The following is a 19,740-nucleotide window of genomic DNA, read 5'->3' as shown; positions in this document are numbered from 1 at the left end:
AGGGGGGTATGTGAAGCGGGCTGTAGCCTGGCTGGTCCAGACGGGGCCTGCTCTCCGCCTCGCAGCACCTAGTGCATCGCTTTCTCTTCAAGGCGCCTTGAAGCAGGGTGGATGCCGGTCGGTGCAGGCCTGCTCCAAGCAGGGGGTATGTGAAGCGGGTGCAGCCTGGCTGGTCCAGACGGGGCCTGCTCTCCGCCTCGCAGCGCCTAGTGCAGCGCTTTCTCTTCAAGGCGTGCGTGGCGCCTTGAAGCAGGGTGGAGGCCAGTCGGTGCAGGCCTGCTTCAAGCAGGGGGTATGTGAAGCGGGTGCAGCCTGGCTGGTCCAGACGGGGCCTGCTCTCTGCCTTGCAGCGCCTAGTGCAGCGCTTTCTCTTCAAGGCGTGCGTGGTGCCTTGAAGCAGGGTGGAGGCCGGTCGGTGCAGGCCTGCTCCAAGCAGGGGTATGTGAAGCGGGGTGCAGCCTGGCTGGTCCAGACGGGGCCTGATCGCAGCACCTAGTGCATAGTGCAGTGCTTTTCTATTCCAGCCTCGCAGCGCCTAGTGCAGCGCTTTTCTCTTCAAGGCACGCGTGGCACCTTGAAGCAGGGCGGAGGCCGGTCGGCGCAGGCCTGCTCCAAGCAGGGGGTATGTGAAGCGGGGTGCAGCCTGGCTGGTCCAGACGGGGCCTGTTTCCCGCCTCGCAGCGCCTAGAGCAGCGCTTTTCTATTCCCGCCTCGCAGCGCCTAGGGCAGCGCTTTTCTTTTCAAGGCACGTGTGGCGCCTTGAAGCAGGGTGGAGGCCGGTCGGCGCTGGCCTGCTCCAAGCAGGGGGGGTATGTGAAGACAGACGGGGCATGCTCTCTGCCTCGCAGCGCCTAGTGCAGCGCTTTCTCTTCAAAGCGCCTTGAAGCAGGGTGGAGGCCGGTCGGTGCAGGCCTGCTCCAAGCAGGGGGTATGTGAAACAGGGTGCAGCCTGGCTGGTCCAGACGGGGCCTGCTCTCCGCCTCGCAGCGCCTAGTGCAGCTCTTTCTCTTCAAGGCGCCTTGATGCAGGGTGGATGCCGGTCGGTGCAGGCCTGCTCCAAGCAGGGGGTATGTGAAGCGGGATGCAGCCTGGCTGGTCCAGACGGAGCCTGCTTCTCGCTTCGCAGCGCCTAGTGCAGCGCTTTTCTCTTCAAGGCGCGCGTGGCGCCTTGAAGCAGGGTGGAGGCTGGTCGGAGTAGGGTCTCCTTTCTCGTGAGGGCCATGGTGTCTGGTGGCGGCACAGGTAGAACAATACCTTCCCCAGGGCACGGGTGGAACCGCTGTTCTGGGTCCCTCTAGGCTTACTTCTGGCATTTACCACAAAAACACAAGAATATCGGCCGATAATGTCTAGATAAAAGTAGAAGTCCTAAGTGCCCACTGGGGTGGCCTGGCTGTAAAAGATGGCGCCCTTTGCTCTAAGAGGGGATGCTTCTTTACAGAACAGCAGAGCACCATGGGACAGGATCACCCTGGACTGGTGGAGATCCCTCAAGACTTGAGGGGGCTCTTCACCCCCAGAGCAGGGAGGCCCTCGGTGCCTCCAAGGGTAGTCCTTCTTCCTGGCTGCTGTAAAGTAGTGAGAAATGCTCGGCACTAGGACCTGCCCGTCCACGTCGTCACGTGGGATGGAAGGGCAGAATAGGAGGAGCCTAGACGGGAAGAGGGCAGATTATATGCGGGCATGAAAGGAGTGAGACGGTGTAATAAAGAACTCCGTAACCTAGCCCAGTGTCTGCGTGGTTTGTGGCCCCTGGACACTACAACTGGCGACGAGGGGTGGCCCGACTCATGCACAGCGTGCGCACTCTTTGAAAGACTGACGCAGCTCTTCCTGAGTCCGGCGTCTTTGAAGTTGCCGTGAGGGTGCGAGGAGGTCGCGGTCCCGGAGCCTACCCCAGCCGCGTTCGACCTGGCGTGGTGCGCAAGGATTCGGGAGCCCGCCCCGGTTTTGAGGTGCGCGGAGACGCCGCGTCGTGGGGTACTTCGACGCGAGCTGGGAGCCCACCCCAGTCGCGTGTGCTGGATGACGCAATCTGGGAGCCCACCCCAGTCGCGTGCTGCCAGGAACACTGTACCTGCCTGGTGAGTGCTCTGATGTGGTCCCGGTTGCTGGAGAGCTCATGTGGGTGTGAGGTAGGCAAAGTCTCGCGAGGTGCGAGATGTCAGCGGCGGCCATTTTGAGGTCAGGCACCTGCACCTATCCCCTACGAGGAAGCTCCGGTGGCCATTTTGGAGTCAGGCGAAGTGCAGCAAAACCATCAAACCTTGGCAAATGCAAATCGGAAAGTGTTCAAAGGCAAATTGGAATGTGTTTCTTTCAAGAAATAAGGACGTTTTTCACATAATTCATATCTGTGTGAAATATATATACATGGAACTGTTCATTGTGAGCACAGCAAGTGACATTGTGGCGTAATTTCGTGCTTGGTCCAACACTTGCTATCACGGTGTGTCCCGGTGCGGCAGCTGGTTTTGTGCTGTCTTTCCTGTAATTTTTCAAATTCGGAAGAAGTCTGCTTCACTACAATGTCCACTACACCACCACCTCAAGCGGGCCCAGCGCTAGCCAATGCTGGTCACATGGGGTGCTGGGAGTATCGTTCCTGCGTCCACCGGAACCTCTGGTCCTTGAAACGGGAGGAGGCAAGGGTCTTCGATGGAAGGAGTGGCTTGAAGACTTTGAAGACTTCATGAAAGGGTCACACCTGACTGAAGAAGGACAACAGTTGATAGCGTTGCGCAATTTGATAGGGAAAGACGTTGGCCAAATCATAAAAGAACTACCAGCGGCGGTTGTGTCATCCTACACTGATGTGTGTGAGGCACTGAATCGGAAATTTCTGCATAAAAGAAATATTGATTACGAGAGATATTCATTCAACCTAGCGGCTCAAGAGGAAGAAGAGCCTATGTGCGTTTTCATCACACGCCTTAGACGTTTGGCTCGATACTGTGAGTTTGACTCTTTCTCGACAGAAGATGCTCTTCGCCTGAGAATTATTGAAGGGTGTCAGTCAGAGTTGCTGCGTAGGAGGCTACTAAAAAACTGTTATTCACTAGATGAAATTGAAGAGATGACACGAGTACCTGACCAGGCCGAAGAACACGCTAAGAAAATGGAAGCAGGGCGGAGTGAAAAACGTGAACAAGCATTCAGGCTCCAGTCTCGTAACACATGCACATATTCGCCTGTGAAACGGAGGTCATCCAGGTCCAAAATCCAACATCAATCGGCGGGCCTGTGACATCGCAGTTCGAGCAGAACCAACAAACGACAAGAGCGTCAACTCAAGTGCTATCGTTGTGGATATGACTTCCCTCACACGGACGCGTGCCCTGCGCTGGGTCAAAAATGCAGGAAGTGTGGGAGAGAAAATCACTTTGAGAATGTATGTAGCTCGTTGAGGAAAGAAAGACAGCGAGAACGCGGAAGACAGTCTAGACCAATGAGCAATCGTCATCATGAGAAGGCGGTACGAGACCGTAGAGATTTGTCTACTGGATCGTCTCACTCCAGTTGCCAGTCTCACAAAACATATCGGTCCCGGCCCTCGTCTTCACCAGAGTCAAGGTCACTGTCACCCATCTCGCAGGACAGTGATGAAAACATCTGTATGGTTGCCGATCCGGATAGCCTGAAGAAATACCCCCGGCTTGACATCAGGATTGGTACTCACTGGGCCAAATTTGTGTTGGACAGTGGAGCGTCTCTCAACTACATACCGGTGGCTGAATATCACAGGATGAAGATACCACCTCAGCTAAGCAAAGCTCATGTGCGAGTCTACACCTGGATGTCCAAGAATCCACTTCCTTGCCTTGGGAAATTTTCAACTAACCTCACATATCAAGATCGCACAATACAGGCGTACATTCATGTCATCAATGGGCCTGAGGCGGACTGTCTTCTGAGTCTTCCTACTGCTGAATGACTTAAATTAGTGGACATACTATACAAAGTTGATGATTGACTTGATGTAGTTCAGAAAATTCCTAAATTGTTCATGGGGCTAGGAAAAATGGCTCATTGTCAAATTAGGCTACACATAAATGAACAAGTAAACCCGATAGCCCAACACCACAGAAGAGTTCTGTTTCATCTTCAGCAAGCTGTGGAAAAGGAGTTACATGACTTACTCGACATCATTAAACATACAGAAGGACCCACGCCATGGGTCTCTCCGGTAGTAGTTGAGCCAAAGAAGGGTGAACCTGACAAAGTTCGCTTGTGTGTGGACATGAGGGCACCTAACACCACCAGTGAGAAAGAACGACACCCAGGACCTCACATTAGTGACATGATTGCTTCATTAAATGGTGCCAAAATATTCTCCAAATTAGATCTTAACAAAGGTTACCATCAACTAGAACTGCACGAAAGGTCCCGATATATTACCACTTTTTCAACTCACATAGGCTTGTTCAGGTACAAAAGACTGAGCTTTGGGGTTTCTTTAGCTGCCGAAATCTTTCAAGAAACCATCAGAAAAATCATTCATCATATCCCAAATGCCCTAAATTATAGTGATGACATCCTGATCCATGGATCGACAACCCAAGAACATGACACAGCATTGGACCGTGTTTGTCATGCCCTCATGGAAGCCAATCTTACGCTAAACAAAGAGAAATATGAGTTTCATAAATCAACTCTGAAATTCTTTGGCCACGTCTTCTCTGATGCAGGAATGAGACCTGATCCCGAAAAAGTGGTGGCTCTCAAGGACACTCCAAGCCCCCGTGATGCGGGGGATGTGCGTTCATTCTTAGGGATGGCAAGTTACAGTGTTCGATATATTAAAGATTATGCGACTATCAGCTATCCCCTGAGAAAACTCACCAAACAAGGGCATCCTTTTCTGTGGTCCTCCAGATGTGAACAAGCCTTTAAAGAAATCAAAACGTCCGTAGAATCAGCAAACAACATGGCTTATTTTGACCCAAAAAAGAAAACTGAGATCACTGTTGATGCAAGTCCTGTCGGACTGGGAGCCATCCAAGCTCAGTACAACACGGACAGTGACCAATGATATATCATTGCATATGCCAGCAGAAGTCTCACAGACACAGAGAGCCTGTTCACAACCAGAGAAAGAAAGCCTGGCAGTTGTGTGGGCTTGTGAACATTTTCATATCTTTATATAGGGAAAACACTTTACGTTAATCACGGATCATCAAGCTTTAATCACCATATTTGGTAATCCACGGGCCAAAATGCCACCGAGAATAGAGAGATGGGGTCTTCGTCTTCAAGAGTACACATACACTATTGTGCACAAGCCGGGAAAATCTGCAAATCCTGCTGACTACATGTCAACACACCCCAAGGAAAAAACTAAGTCCAGGCCATCAATAGCTGAGGAATACGTACACTTTGTAGTGGCTCACTCTAGACCTCCCTCAGTCCCGCTTGAGGCCATCTGCAATGCCACTAATGATGACACAACGCAGCAAGATGTAAAACGTCGCATACAGAACAATAGTTGGAGACACTTGGAGGACCATGAGCAGGATGAAACGATCGATGTACAGGAACTGGCTCTTTCAAGCATGTGAAAGAGGAACTATCAATCTCTGCTAATGGTCTAATATTACGAGACAATCGGATAGTCATCCCGAAACAACTTCGCCAAGGAGTCATCAACTTGGCGCATGAAGGTCATAGAGGTATTGTAGCCACCAAGAGAGCATTGAGAGAACGAGTCTGGTTCCCGCTGCTAGATCAAATGGTTGAGCTCACGTTAATGGACTGCCTCCAGTGTCAACTGGTAAGTCGGCCCGATTCTCCTGCACCCCTGCAAATGTCCCGACTGCTGGAAGGTGTATGGCAGCATGTTGCAGTGGACTTCCTTGGGCCATTTAAATCTAGTCGATACATTCTAGTCATCATGGATAAATATTCATGTTTTCCTATTGCAAGATTTGTCACCGCAACCAAAGCTTCCAGCGTCATACCTGTTCTAGATGAAGTGTTTGCAGCTTGGGGCATTACAAAAGTGGTGAAGACTGACAACGGGCCCCCTTCCAACAGTCAGGATTTCGCAGAATTTGCAAAGTACCTCAATTTCAGCCACCGCAAAATCACCCCACTATGGCCGCAGGCCAATGGTATGGTGGAAAGATTTATGTCCACACTCAAGAAAACTATTCAACAAGCTGAGTTATCTCAGAAAGATACCCAAATAGCCTTAAATGAAGTATTGCGAGCATACAGAAACACGCCTCATTCCACCACTGGCAAGTGTCCGGCAACCCTGATGCTGAGTCGGTCAGTGTGCACCAGAATACCCATGGTAGAATGGACTGAAGGAGTGGCATCTCAAGATTCCGAACATGAAGAAGTTGCTGCTATTGACCAATTAAAGAAAGAAAAGTTGAAGTCCTATGCTGATGACCGCAGAAGAGCTGCACCCTCATCGATTCAGGAAGGAGACTGGGTGTTAGTTCGACAAGAACAACAAAAGAAGACAGACTGTCGCTATCATGAGACTGCTTTGATGGTCACAAGACAAAAGGGAACTGTTAGAAATGGGATCTACGGCTGGCCAAGGCTCGCGCCAAAGTCAGTCAGAGACCACCACTCTAAGTCAGGGCAAGGGAGTTACACGCCAAGATAACCCCTGCTCACCCCCTTGTTAACGTGACACGAGCAGTAAGGCTAAACCCGGAGGCAATGTGAGTTAAGTGTTTGCGCGCGCACCCAGCAACAACACCCAAGGCCCACCACAAAGGAAACTCCACACAAGGTTATGTATAAAAATAGCCTTTATATTACACCAAAACACATTAGATAAAAACACACACTTTACAATGTGCCAACAGGCACAGGCAGAATTTACAGGGGATATGTACAGGACAGGGCCACATGGACCACTTTCAGGAATATGCACTTTTAGGTTTGGAAATAGCACTTGTAGAACATAGAATATAAAATCACTGTAGCACAAAATAGGAAATAGAGCACACAACCAGTCTCTACTGGTAACAGGTAAGTACCACCTACGCAACCCTAACCACCTTTGGAGAATGTCACGCAGGGAACCAGGACCTCACTAGCAACACCTGTACTAGGAGAAAACAACCACCTAAGTATCACCATACATTTAGGGGTATAAACATGAGAACATTACACATGATGCATCACAACATTCAGAGGTGTAGGGGAAGAAAACACATGATGCATAAACATACATTCAGCGGTGTAAGAACAAGGCACATGACGCATCAAAAACACATTCAGAGGTGCAGCAAACACAGGGTGCGCAAAACATACAACACACAGTACATTTCCTAGCACCTTAAGAATCACATAACTCACAACAAAGTCCAGGTTGCGCCACTGCGCTTAAAACCTAAACATAGCAGCTGCACACTACTTGCTGGGCAGCTGAGGGCAGGGACAGAACAGGGCCTAAACGCTGCAGCTGCCACTAAGTGCTGCGCAGCTGGGGAAGGCCAAGAAGAGGTGAAGTAGTGCGACTCACTCCTAAATCCAGAGTACATGTCCCTAGGAATAAAAGCCTAAACGGTGCAGCTGCCCACTAATTGCTGGGCAGCTGGGAAGGCAAAACTGCGACAGGGGCCCTCGCTGGCCCTTAGAACAAACTGTGCCAATCCTTGGAGCCCTCTAAGCTCTAGAGCAACCAAGGCGCAAAAACGGGGGAGCCATCTGGCTCTGGGTACAACCATGTGTCCCCTAATGATCTGTGGGGGGGGGGAAGAAAGGCTGCGCAAAAGGGTGGATCCCTCTGGCTCTAGAAATCCCTATTGTAGGCACGCGAGCCCTCTGGGCTCGTAAACAGCTGGGCCCATTGGAGCACTCTGGCTCCTAAAAATACAATAATGCCCCCGCACTGGTAGAGCCTCTCAGGCTCGAAGTACAAAATGCCCAATCCTGTAGGAGCCTCGTCGGCTCTAAATAAAGGGGCAGGACAGGACGTTGGAGTCCCTCTCGGGGGGACTCGAAATCAGGGAATACCCCCAGGAGCCTCTCGGGCTCGAATACGGCTGTTTGTGGGGACGGTGGAGCCATCTAGCTCCTTGACAAAAACTGCCCCCGATTGTAGGGGTGGCCCACTGAGCACCCGGGGCCGCCCTGGACTCTGTCTCCCCCCCCCCCAGCCGTCTAAGCTTACCGGCTTCACTCGGGGGTCACGGGGGGGGCTCCTCCTCTCTTGTCCCGGCTGCTTAGGACACGCAGAGCTTTCCCGGGGCAGCATGCGGGGCTCCTCCTCCCTCATTGGAGCCTCGTTGGGGAATTTTGCCGTACTGCCTCTTCACCCAGGCCCCCTCCTGGGACCCGGGGATTTACTGCGCACTCGCAGGGCTCTCCCCCTCACACGGGAGCCCTGCTACTGCCGCCATGTTTGTTGCTCCCCTGCTTCCGTTCCGGCCGGGGGCCCCGCCCACGTGAGGTTCTGTAATTCTCGAGTCTGACTCCATTTTGTTCTGTGCCACCATTTTGTGCTGCCCTCACGTAGGCCTGTAAAGATAACCTGGCGAACGAAGTGGCCTGGCCTTCTTAGTTCATGTATACATTAACTAGGTTTCTTTTTGACTCTGAAATGAACTGTAAGAAACTGACCTCTTCACCTGAAACTGACCTCGCAAAGCCAATTTCCCTGATCGATCTTTATCTGAGATTGCCAATCAATGTTCAGGACATCGTTAACTTTTTAGTTTACTTGCACGTGCTTTATCTTGTTCAGCATCTGTTACTGTTTCTTTTTTATGTTTCTTCATTACATGGGTTATGCTTTCAATTATAGGTTTGTCCGGCTTGTGGAGATTGAATTTGGGACATTCCTAATAATTAACTTTTGGGTTGGGAAACTGTAAATTGAGTTTTTGCTATGTGATACTTTGTTTGAAAATGTATTTTATTGGCTAGAATTTTGTGCAGTGGGTGTACATTTATAATGTGAATATTGGGTATAAAAGGAGACGTCTCGCCTTAGTAAAATGAGCAGTCTCCTGAGAATTTACACCGTGATGTATTTCTAGGATCACTGTTACTACCTGCAGCTAATAAACGTGGTCTCTGACGGAATCCAGAAGTATTCCGTGTCTTTGAATAGCAAGACAGGTGTACTCGAAGATCTTAGGCGTGTCCCTGACGCCGCTGGGTTAAACCCCGGTTCTTCAACTGGCGCCCAACGTGGGGCGACTTCAGCGGTACTGGTCCAAGCCCGAAGATTGTGAGGAGCCCCGTGAGGAAAATCTGGAGGACGCCCGCCACTTCATTGACCCCTGCATGTCGACGTGGATCGAAGGTTTTTTCTGCAAGGCTTCCCCTTTCCGACGGCTGCGAAGGACTGCTGCCCTGACTGTCGCCCTGTCTTGGACCCTCTTGTGATGATTTGTAAGGCGAGACGTTAGACGGCCTTCTGGTGACAGACATCTTGGTTAAGTATAAGTGGGTCGCTCCCACGACTTTGTTTTGTTTCTTGGTTTTGATTCGGCCAATGCAATAGTCGAAGCCGAGGGGTTCGTATATTTGCGAGTGTATCATGGGGTTCGTATATTTGCGAGTGTATCATTTTTGAAGCAAGACTAGCTAGCTCAAGATGCCTGGGTTTGGCAAAATTAGGAAATGGTTTTGTTGTAGTTGTAATAATGATTCCCGATTGGAGGACTCGTGTCCGATACCTCCGGTTGGAACTCCAACCTATGAGCTCTATTCAAAGTATGGTGTGTACCTTTAATGAAGTATGGGTCCGTTATACAAGGAAAGATGATGTTTTACGATGGCCCCCACATGGTAGTTTTGAATCAGATGTTTTAGATCACCTAGAAGTTGCGCTATTTAAGAAGAAAACCCGGCCGGCGATGTTTGACTCTTTCCGCCTTTGGCGTAAGGAAGCCAAACAGCGAGAAATTAAGCAAGCTAAGAGAGATAGGAAGGAAAGGAATATGTCGATAATGCAAGCTGCTAGGCAGTTTAAGGAAGATGAAGAAGATCATGCGATTGAAGTGTCAGATAGACAACATTGCATGGCCATTGACAAATGTTACCCGGCTTTGCCACCTCCCCCTTCAAATGTGACTGAAGACCCTGAAAAGGATCCTTTGATGTCACATTTACTGAGATTACCACCCCCTTATGTGCAGGGTGCTACTGCACCTCCGTTGCCTCCAGTTGTTTTACCCCTTGTTGTCGTTCAACCCCCTTGTTGTCGTTCAACCCCCTGTTGTTGTTCTGCCACCTGTTGCTTCACAGGTGGTTCTTCCTTCCGCGGCGCAGCCCCCTCCAGGGCCGCCAGCTTTGTCACCAGTCTTGCCTCAAACTCCTTTGCCTTACACTCCTTTATCTTCAACTTCTCTTATTTCTGTCCCTACGTCTCTCTTGCCTCAAAACACTTTGTCTCCTGTCCTCATGTCAACTTCTTCTCCTTCTGCTCGGCAACGAATGACTGAGACGGTCACTAGTCTTTTGTCTCCTCTCTTTGGGTCACTAAATATGACCCCTGTTTCTGAACGTAAGCAGAGACGTAGTCAGCTTCCTGGTCCCGAAGAGCGGGCAGTGTTAGATCTCCTTGCTCGTAGATGGGTTTCGAATGCCTCCAAGTACGATCCACGAGTGGTTATGGATATCTTCTTACAGTGGGAGGCACCAAAACAAAGGTATGTTTTTGATGTCATGTGTACCTTCCTTCGTCAGGAGTGGGAAGATAATGAGTTGGGTTCAATTCCATTGGAATTGATTAATGTTCAGTCTGAATTTGCTAAAGGAATGATAGTGGGTTCCGATGTTGAGGAAGCCGTAGAGACACTACTCACTTTTAGGTCTAGACTTCCACCTCAGTCATTGTTCGAACCTGACCCTTCTGTTAGGAGAAAAGTGAAGCAGTATCCTATGAGAGAGGTTCCCCCTGTATGGAGAGAAGAGGTTTTGGCTAATGCCGCTCATGGTATTGCGGCTGCACCGGCTCATTTTCAGCGAGTGTGGGTGCATGTCCCTTGGAAGAGAGCGGAGGTCCTGGCTCTTAAGCAGACCTTGCCTGACCCCCGTAAAAATCCTGCTGGTTATTACAAGGAGTTGTCTCAGACAGTTGATGCATGTGTTATGAATTTAGCTGACATAGATATGTTGATGGGTAATGTAGTTCCTCAACCCTTGTGGGCGAAGATCCGTCATGAGGATCACGCGCCAGAGTTAGGAGATACATGGGTTAATATTACTGCTGCATATGGTCGGCAGGTAGGAGGTGCCAAACCTGAACCCTTAGTTGCAGAACTACCTGGTAGGATTATTAATTTAATGAAAACTATGATGCCTCCTTTGCGGGTGAATAGGGACAAGTTAGCAGCATGCAAACAAAAGAAAGATGAGAGTGTGTCTGATTTCTTCACTAGGTTTGAGGAAACATTTATTGATCATAGTGGTCAGGACATGAGTACAGAAGGTGGTCAGAGGTTGTTTGTAGATAAGTTTGTTTTTAATTTACTTCTAATAAGTTAAAAGATTCTGAGAGTTCATGGGCTGTTTCTTCTTCAGCCCAGATATTGGCTACTGCACAATACTATGAGAATAGAGATAGAGATGAGAAGGATAAAGTAGAGAAGAAGACTAGAGAATTAAAAACGAAAGTTCTTCTGCAGCAGGCTTATCCGCCTCGCCCTAATCAGCGTCAGTTTCAGCAACCCCCACAGTTTCAGAAACTGTTGCAGAAGCCTGCGTCTTTTTCTTCGCGACTCCCGCTAGGCCCTAATCAGTGTGCTTATTGTAAAGAGGAAGGTCACTTCAAGAATAGTTGCCCGATCTTGCTACAGCGTGCGAATGGTATGTCTGGTTTGAGAGGTCGTGGCGGTTTCCAACAAGTACCTAGGGGTAGGGGACGTGGTACGTTTCCCCAGAATGAACGTTCCTTTTCCTCGTTGGCTGTAAATAAAGGGGCAGGACGTTGGGGTCCCTCTCGAGGGCCTTGAAATCAGGGAATGCCCCCAGGAGCCTCTCGGGTTCGAATACGGCTGTTTGTGGGGACGGTGGAGCCATCTAGCTCCTTGACAAAAACTGCCCCCGATTGTAGGGGCGGCCCACTGAGCACCCGGGCCGCCCTTGACTCTGTCTCCCCCCCCACTCCCTCAGCCGTCTAAGCTTACCGGCTTCACTCGGGGGTCACGGGGCGGCTCCTCTCTTGTCCTGGCTGCTTAGGACACGCAGAGCTTCCCCGGGGCAGCATGCGGTGCTCCTCCTCCCTCATTGGAGCCTCGCTGGGAAAGTTTGCCGTACTGCCTCTTCACCCGAGCCCCCTCCTGGGACCCGGGGCTTTACTGCGCACTCGCAGGGCTCTCCCCCTCACGCGGGAGCCCTGCTACTGCCGCCATGTTTGTTGCTCCCCTGCTTCTGTTCCGGCCGCGGCCCCGCCCACGTCACAGGCAAGCTTGCCTGCGGCGGGGCTGCAGCGGCAATCTCGGCGGCGGGGGAGAGTAAAAAGCGAACACCAGATGCGGGGTGGGCACCCGTCGTGGAATAAAAATAAAAATAAGCGGGGTCTATTCAAATAACCAGCTTAATGCAGGGTGGGCTCCTGCGAGGGGCGCAAGAAGGGCAGGAGCGCTTCCCACGGGGAAAATGCCAGCGCTCTGCCCAGAGATAGAAATAAAGCGCTCATGAGGCACTTGGGGGCACAGAAAGCACCAAAGGCCCCAGTAATCACCCCTCCGGCAAGAAGGGTCCCAGGAACACAGCCCCCATAGGTGAAGAGGGCGAGTAAAAGGACCCAGGAAAAAGAAAGAATCCTGGGGCAAGGAAAAATCCCATAGTCATTCCAGACCAGGCAGGGGGGTCCCCAAGAAGTCTTCCAGCATCTGGGGCACCCAGGGACTGGGCAGGGCCCAGGGAGGCAAGTCTTCCCCTGGGCCCAAGCAGCAGCACGCCCCTGGTAGATTCCAGTCAGAAACAAGAACATTTTGTAAGGGGACACAGCCCCTTTTTATACAGTGAATTCCTTTGTCTCAGGGTGCAGGGTGGGGGAAAAACGAGTCGCAGCTGGTTTTGGAGCACTGATGTGCTCAACCACCCTTTCCTTTCACTGGCCAGGCTAGGGACATTAGACGCACCACAGGGGGCGGAGCCAGCATTGTGTGGGGAAACCCAGCCCTATTCAGGTCCCAGGTGCACCACTCCCTCACATCACACATGCTGATCTCAACACTCACCACCGGGGCAGACCCATCCAGACTCCTGGAGCCAGGCTCACCAGCCAGCTCCAGCCAATCACACGCCAGCACATTCACTGCACAGACAGGCACACTTCTAGAAGTGGCACTTCCATATTAGAGACAAACACGCTGCACACATCATTGCGCAGCATTCAATCACACGAGTCCGCACATACTAGACTCGAGCCTGCACACTCCACACATCAGGAACTACCAGGGATACATACATTCCCCATGCATTCCTATGGGAGGGCAGGCCTATCTCACCACACGCACTCAGAGTGCGCATGCACTTTCCACTGGGACACAGTGAAAGTGCGCAGAAACCAAGAATCACCATCACCAGGTCACATATAAAAAGCAAAAAGTTCAGGGGTGAACCTGCCAGAAGGGCCAAGTCCAACAGGAACTATGATTACTGCAGAGTTTGATGACAAAAGAATTACTCGAAATGTGTTGCACTTTCAGAAGTGTAGCCCCAAAGTCAAAGAGATGTTGATCAGTCCTATTCGTGGAGAAACAAGAAATAATGGGACGCTTGTAGGTGACCGGCCAACATCAATAAGTACAGATAGAGAAGAATCCGGCATTCCGGATACACATCTGTGGCCACGACGAACCATTCGCAGGCCGATTCGTCTGATTGAAGAACTGTAACTATGTTTTATGCTTTATATGTTATCAAGTTATAAGTAAGCTATGGTTATTTCATTTGTCAAGAAAGGGGGAGGTGTAATGTAGTGAGAAATGCTCGGCACTAGGACCTGCCCGTCCACGTCGTCCCGTGGGATGGAATGGCGGAATAGGAGGAGCCTAGACGGGAAGAGGGCAGATTATATGCGGGCATGAAAGGAGTAAGACGGTGTAATAAAGAACTCCGTAACCTAGCCCAGTGTCTGCGTGGTTTGTGGCCCCTGGACACTACAGCTGTGTTGTAGGACAGACTCTTGTAGGAGTGAATGGTCGTTCTACGGAAAAGTTTCCCTGAACATCTGGGATAGTTTTTCAATAAGGCCGTAAGTTTTTCCACTTAAAAAACTTTTTTTTAAACTTCAAAAAAAGGCTCGAGTTAATGCATGAATACGTGTGACGTGAAAATCCTAGCTTTGCGACTGCAGGGGTGTGCCCACCAAATTCGCTCAGAGCAGGAATCTCGGAGACTACCCCAAATTACTGCAGTATCGATATCAGGTGCGATGCATATACTCCACCAGCGCTCTACCTGTATTTCCACATAAGGAAAAACCATTGGACAACTGGAAGAGAAGGCCCATACCCGCCAACAGGCTCTCGCCAGAGGCAGCTTTATTCAGGTTTCAATACCACTGGTTAGCACACTGATGACCTCAGTGGAAATTGCATCACAGGACTCTGGCTCTACAGCTTGGTTGACGCTATACAATCCATACATTGGTCTGACCGTGACAATACAGTACAACACATGGCACAGCGTGGAACCCAAATCAGAGAAAATGATTGAGTGGCTTCTGACTCCAATTACATCATGTTATTAATGACACAAATGAGTATGTTTTGATCACCTTCCTAGCCCTAACACTGTGTCAGTCCCCCCAGCAGCATCTCGAGGCATGCCTTTGTAAACACTGTGCAGCCTCTTCATACTGAGTAAGTCAGTACCTATAGCAGCATCTCTAGGAATGCCTTTGTCGACACTGTGCAGCCTTCCTAACACTGTGACAGTCCCTCCCTCCAGCAGCACCTCGAGGCATTACCTTTGTAAACACTGTGCAGCCTTCCAAACACTGCGACAGTCCCTGCCTCCAGAAGCACCTCGAGGCATGCATTTGTGAACACTGTGCAGTCTTCCGAGGTTTCCTGGTAAATCACCTCTTCCAGGGAGCTGGAGTTTACCAGGTAAAATCCATCGTTTCCACACCAAGATGGACGCAGCATTGCCTACCAGGAGTAGCCCGCTGCCTAAATCAACAGGATTGCAAGAATAGAGTTATTTCTGTTTCAAGTAAAAAACAACTACTTCCCTTCTGCCACATTTGGGGGAGGAGGGTGGGTGATGGGTCCCCATTACATAATAATTAATTGTCTAACAAAGCTGACCCCATCGTGGATGGATGGGTGATGGGCTGAAACATCACATCCAGCAATCCTGCAACAAAAAGAACTTCTATTTTTGGTAGGAGACCTGGGCCCAAAAAACAACTGCCTGCTCTTGGTGAGACTCAGCCCTCTGGACGAGTGTGCTGAGAATCTTGATTATTAACTTTTTTTACTTTCACAGGCGCTTTTTAAAAAATGTTTTTTTTCCGAAAGTGAAGATTTTGAGGATTTATTATAAATCACAACTCTCTGTGAAGATGGAGGATGCCAGCCATAGCCCCAATACTCAAACATCATAGACATAGCAAATTGCTTCCTTACATCTGACCTCTAACCTCAAGATGGAGGATGCAGCCCCAGCCTCTCTCACTGTGCTTCATCTCTTAATCTGAGATAATCATATATAAATGATGTGATATGCCAACTCATTATCTGATCCCTTATGAGTCATTGAGGCAGGCATGCACTATATGGCATGGCCTGTGGAATCTTGCAGCAAAGTTGAGAGCAACGATACAGGTTATGCAAGGACTGCTCAACTAACCACTCAATACTACCCAGATAGACCACTGCTAGACACAACATCCTTGGTGTGGTATTCCTTCCAAGTTTTTGTCCGCATTCCTTCAGTTTGCTGAATTTGTTTTAGTTGGTTCTCTGCACTTTACCACTACTAATATGCTTGTGTTCTCTCCTTCAAACATGGTAAAATTGGCCTACACCTAATTGGCATATATAATTTAGTTATAAGTCCCTAGTACATGGTACTACATGTTTCCAGGTCCTGTAAATGAAATACTGATAGTGGGCCTGCAACACTCATTGTGCCACCCACTAAAGTAACACTTTAAAAACATGTTGGAAAACCTGCCATTGCACCCTGAAGTGCAGTTTTAAACTGCCATTTCAACCTGGCAAAATAAACCTTTAAACCTTCATTTTTAATAATTATGATTAATCCCTAAGGTAGGCCTTAAAGGCTCATAGGGCAGGGGGCGCTATATTTTAAAAGTAGGATACATGAAGTTTTACATATCCTGACAGTGAAAAACCCCTACGGTTGTTTTTCACTGTAGTAAAGACTATCTCTCCCATTGTCTAATACTGGGTTACCTTATTTCCTTTAGTGCATGCTAACTTTAGATTGGAAGCAGATAGAGATATGCTGCGTACACACAAATGAATTGTAAATTAAAATCCACTTCAATAGTGAAGTTGGATTACAAATCACTATTCTGGAAATGCCACTTTTGAAAAAAAGTGGCATTTTCTTGTCCCAACCATCTGTGCCTTTTGCCAGTGTCCTGGGTCACATGACTGTGCTGTTGAGGTTTATGTATTACTTCCATACAGTCAGACAAAAGGGGCTTAGGTGCGGACCGGATGAGTCACCCTGCAGGGTAGCTGGGAGGGACTTGCCTACAGCACACACAAAGAAACCAGACACAAGGCCTGCCTTGTCTTTTGTCACCCCGACAGTTTGGAGGGTTGTCTAGGGAAAGGAGAAGAACTTTCCAGAACCAGAGTTAGGTGTAGGATAGGGATTCCCTCCAACACAAAGGCTGGCAACACGTATAAATAATGGACCCGTAAAGCCACTCTTCAGAACATTCCTGGACCTGTGGAAGATTCTGCTGCCAGAGGGTCCTGAACGTGGGCGGGGGCATCTCAGAGGACTGCCCTTGTGTTTGAAAGACTGCAGTTTTGTCTGAAAAATAAAGACTGGACCTTCTTGCCTTACTCCCAGGCTACCCAGAGCGACTCCGAGGGCAAGTCGGCTGGCCTCCTATGTGAGCCACAGGGACCAGCTGCACATGGAACTGCCTGGACCTTCCTGAGCCCTGCTGTTTGCCTCTGCTGGAGTGAGTCCTGATCCCCAGGTGGTGCCCCCAGACGCTGGACACTTGGCTGGCATCAGTGGAAGTTCCTCCAATAAGAAAACATGAAAATCCTGAGGTTTGGTTTCCTCACAACCAAAAACTAGCTGATTTGTGCCAAAACTCTGCCGGCCGCAACGACTGCGAACGCAAAACTCCAGTAAGACCTGGTCTTTATGTCGAATCAACCGTTCATAATGACCTGAAAAGGGAGACCAGCACTTGGCGCTACAGCAACGACAGCCTGTACCAACCACCAACACAAAGCTCCAGCGACGACTATCAGATCATGATACAGCAACAATCATCCACGATGATCGACCTGCTCTTCGCACCCAAAGCCTCCTCCTTGCGGCCTCCTCTAATACAAGTGGAACTTTTTGCACTGGACTTGAAAAGGTGACTCTTTAGATCAGACTCACGCTCCATCGCAGTCAACTCTAACTTGTGACTTTCCCCTGGTCTAGAGCAACCAGATAATGTGAGTGGCGTTTTGTGCTTTTGGGTGCTTTTTTTCGCTAAATACTTTCAAATTAAGTACCTCTGGTTGTACAGATTGGATTTTTGTTTGTTCTGGTATCATTTTCTTAGTTAAAATGTCTCTATTTTTCTAAATTGGATAGAGATTTTCTTGTGTTGTGTTTTGACTTAAACTACTGTTTGTGTGCTGCATAAATACTTTACACATTGCCTCTAAATTAATCTTTACTGCTTTTGTGCCAAGCTACCAGAGGGTTAAGCACAGGTTAATTTAGTGACTTTTGTTTACCCTGACAAGAATTGTGGTTTTTGCCAGAGTGGCGCTTCCACTCCTCTCAACAAATAAACCAATTTCTTAAACTGCGAAGACCAAAGACATCTTCCACAAAGTGTTGATCACTGGAAGACTGTAACATAGTTCACACTGCAGACTCCAAATAGTCACAAATCCTGAGCATGCTTATAACATTGGCATCCAGCTGAATTCTCCTGATAGGACTGGTCACAAAGGCAATTTTATAAAGTAGGAAGGTAACATTTAATCCAGGCATCTCTCTGGTTCCCCCACCCTCTTTCTTCAAACCTGCTACCTCTTGGGAATCGATTAGATCCCAGAGTGGATAACCTCCTGACATAACCAGCATAGGAACTCGGATTAAGAAAGTAAAAGAAAACTACAAACACTATAAAGGGACCTACGGGGCTCCCAGCATATCACAAATGACCAAAAAGCTTGCCTGTAACGCACACTTCCTCATCCATCACAACACCCAGCGCTGCGTCCCATAACACAGCTAACCGCACCACAGTGGTCATCATCACGCACAATATGGAAACACTTACCAAAGAGGCTTAAAGCAAAAATAAAGACTTCCTACCACAAACCCAGGCAGTGTCGTTTGCTACCCTTGTTGATAAACAATTCAGCGCCCTACACAGGGGGTAAGCATTATACAAGTGCCAGAATACAATACATGAGGATGGCCAATGCTGTAGTTTTAAAAATATAACTCCTTTCCACTGAACTTTCACAAGATCAAAAGGCTCATGACATGCGGTTTGACCCGGAGTATCCTGTTTGGAGGTGGGACGAAGACTGCTTTGTGCGTGGTTGGTCTCTTTAATGTTGCAAACAAGCTAAAAACGAAGGACTGGAATGCGTCCTAGAATAAACACCGGTGGCTGAGATGAATCCAAGCATTCCATATATAACCTTTTGTTTTATAGACAGAGGGAGATAGATAGACTGACGGAGGAGAGGAGAGCAAGGGAAGAGAGACAGATTTACTACCTTGGGGGTGCAGTACTATACTATTCTTAGTGACCATCTACAGTTTTTATAGCGCCTTCAAACAGGTGGTGTAATGTACATTTACCATTAAAATGTCACCAGTGTGTGGAGCCCGTCCAACTGGGAGGCACAGAGCAGGTGCCACCCGTTGGCCACCCACCCGCCCTGACTCACCCGTTCTCCACCAGGAAGTCCACCACGTATTTCTTCAGGCAGTACAGGTGGGCGTCCACCAGATCTGTCCGGATGTGGATCCTGGGATGCCTGCAACGATGGAAAACACAAAGAATTGAGTGCGCACGGTGTGAAAATGCTTTCCTCCGATATCTACTAGCTGTCCCTGAGTCCACCTCCACATATGTATGCCACAAAGAATTAGGTCTAGCTTACGTTACGGATATCATCAAAGTGAGTCCTATTCTGTTGTGGCACAAGGTTTGGACCTCTGAAGAGACTGAATTTAATAGGGACATAATTAAGGATTGTTTGAAACTGCAGGGGGGGGCTCAAAAATCGATTGGTTTATATATGTTAAAGGCTTCCTACGAGATATTGGACACCCTGAATATGTTGAATGCCCGACTTGTCTAGTAACAATATCAAGAAAAAAGTTGAAAGAAATTTGCCTTCTCTTTTTAGAGAATAAACGATGGCAGTTAGAGGGCAATAAGATTCCTGTTATGGAGAATCAACTAATCTTGCAGGGTCAGGGCATTCGGCAATATTTAATTCTCACTCAGAGTAGCTATACCCGGATGCTACTAACTCGTTTTAGGGGGGGCAGTTTTTTCAGATTACTTACATTCCCCGAGGCCAATAACTGGTCTAAAACCTTGACTTTGTGTCCCTG

General features: G+C 48.9%; 1 protein-coding gene across 4 annotated transcripts in view; it reads right to left on the bottom strand.

The window, feature by feature from the left end:
- Window positions 1–19,740, bottom strand: part of EIF2B3 (eukaryotic translation initiation factor 2B subunit gamma) — a 635,310-nt gene that overhangs the window by 334,693 nt on the left and 280,877 nt on the right. For all 4 annotated transcript variants that reach the window (XM_078671767.1, XM_078671768.1, XM_078671769.1 and 1 more), the window contains one exon: window positions 19,065–19,154. In XM_078671767.1, the coding sequence (XP_078527893.1) occupies window positions 19,065–19,154 (90 nt within the window). The remainder of the gene's footprint in view (window positions 1–19,064; window positions 19,155–19,740) is intronic.

This window comes from Lissotriton helveticus, chromosome 1_2 (genome assembly GCF_964261635.1).
Source record: "Lissotriton helveticus chromosome 1_2, aLisHel1.1, whole genome shotgun sequence".
NCBI lineage: Eukaryota > Metazoa > Chordata > Amphibia > Caudata > Salamandridae > Lissotriton > Lissotriton helveticus.
This window is presented reverse-complemented; position numbering and strand designations above follow the sequence as displayed.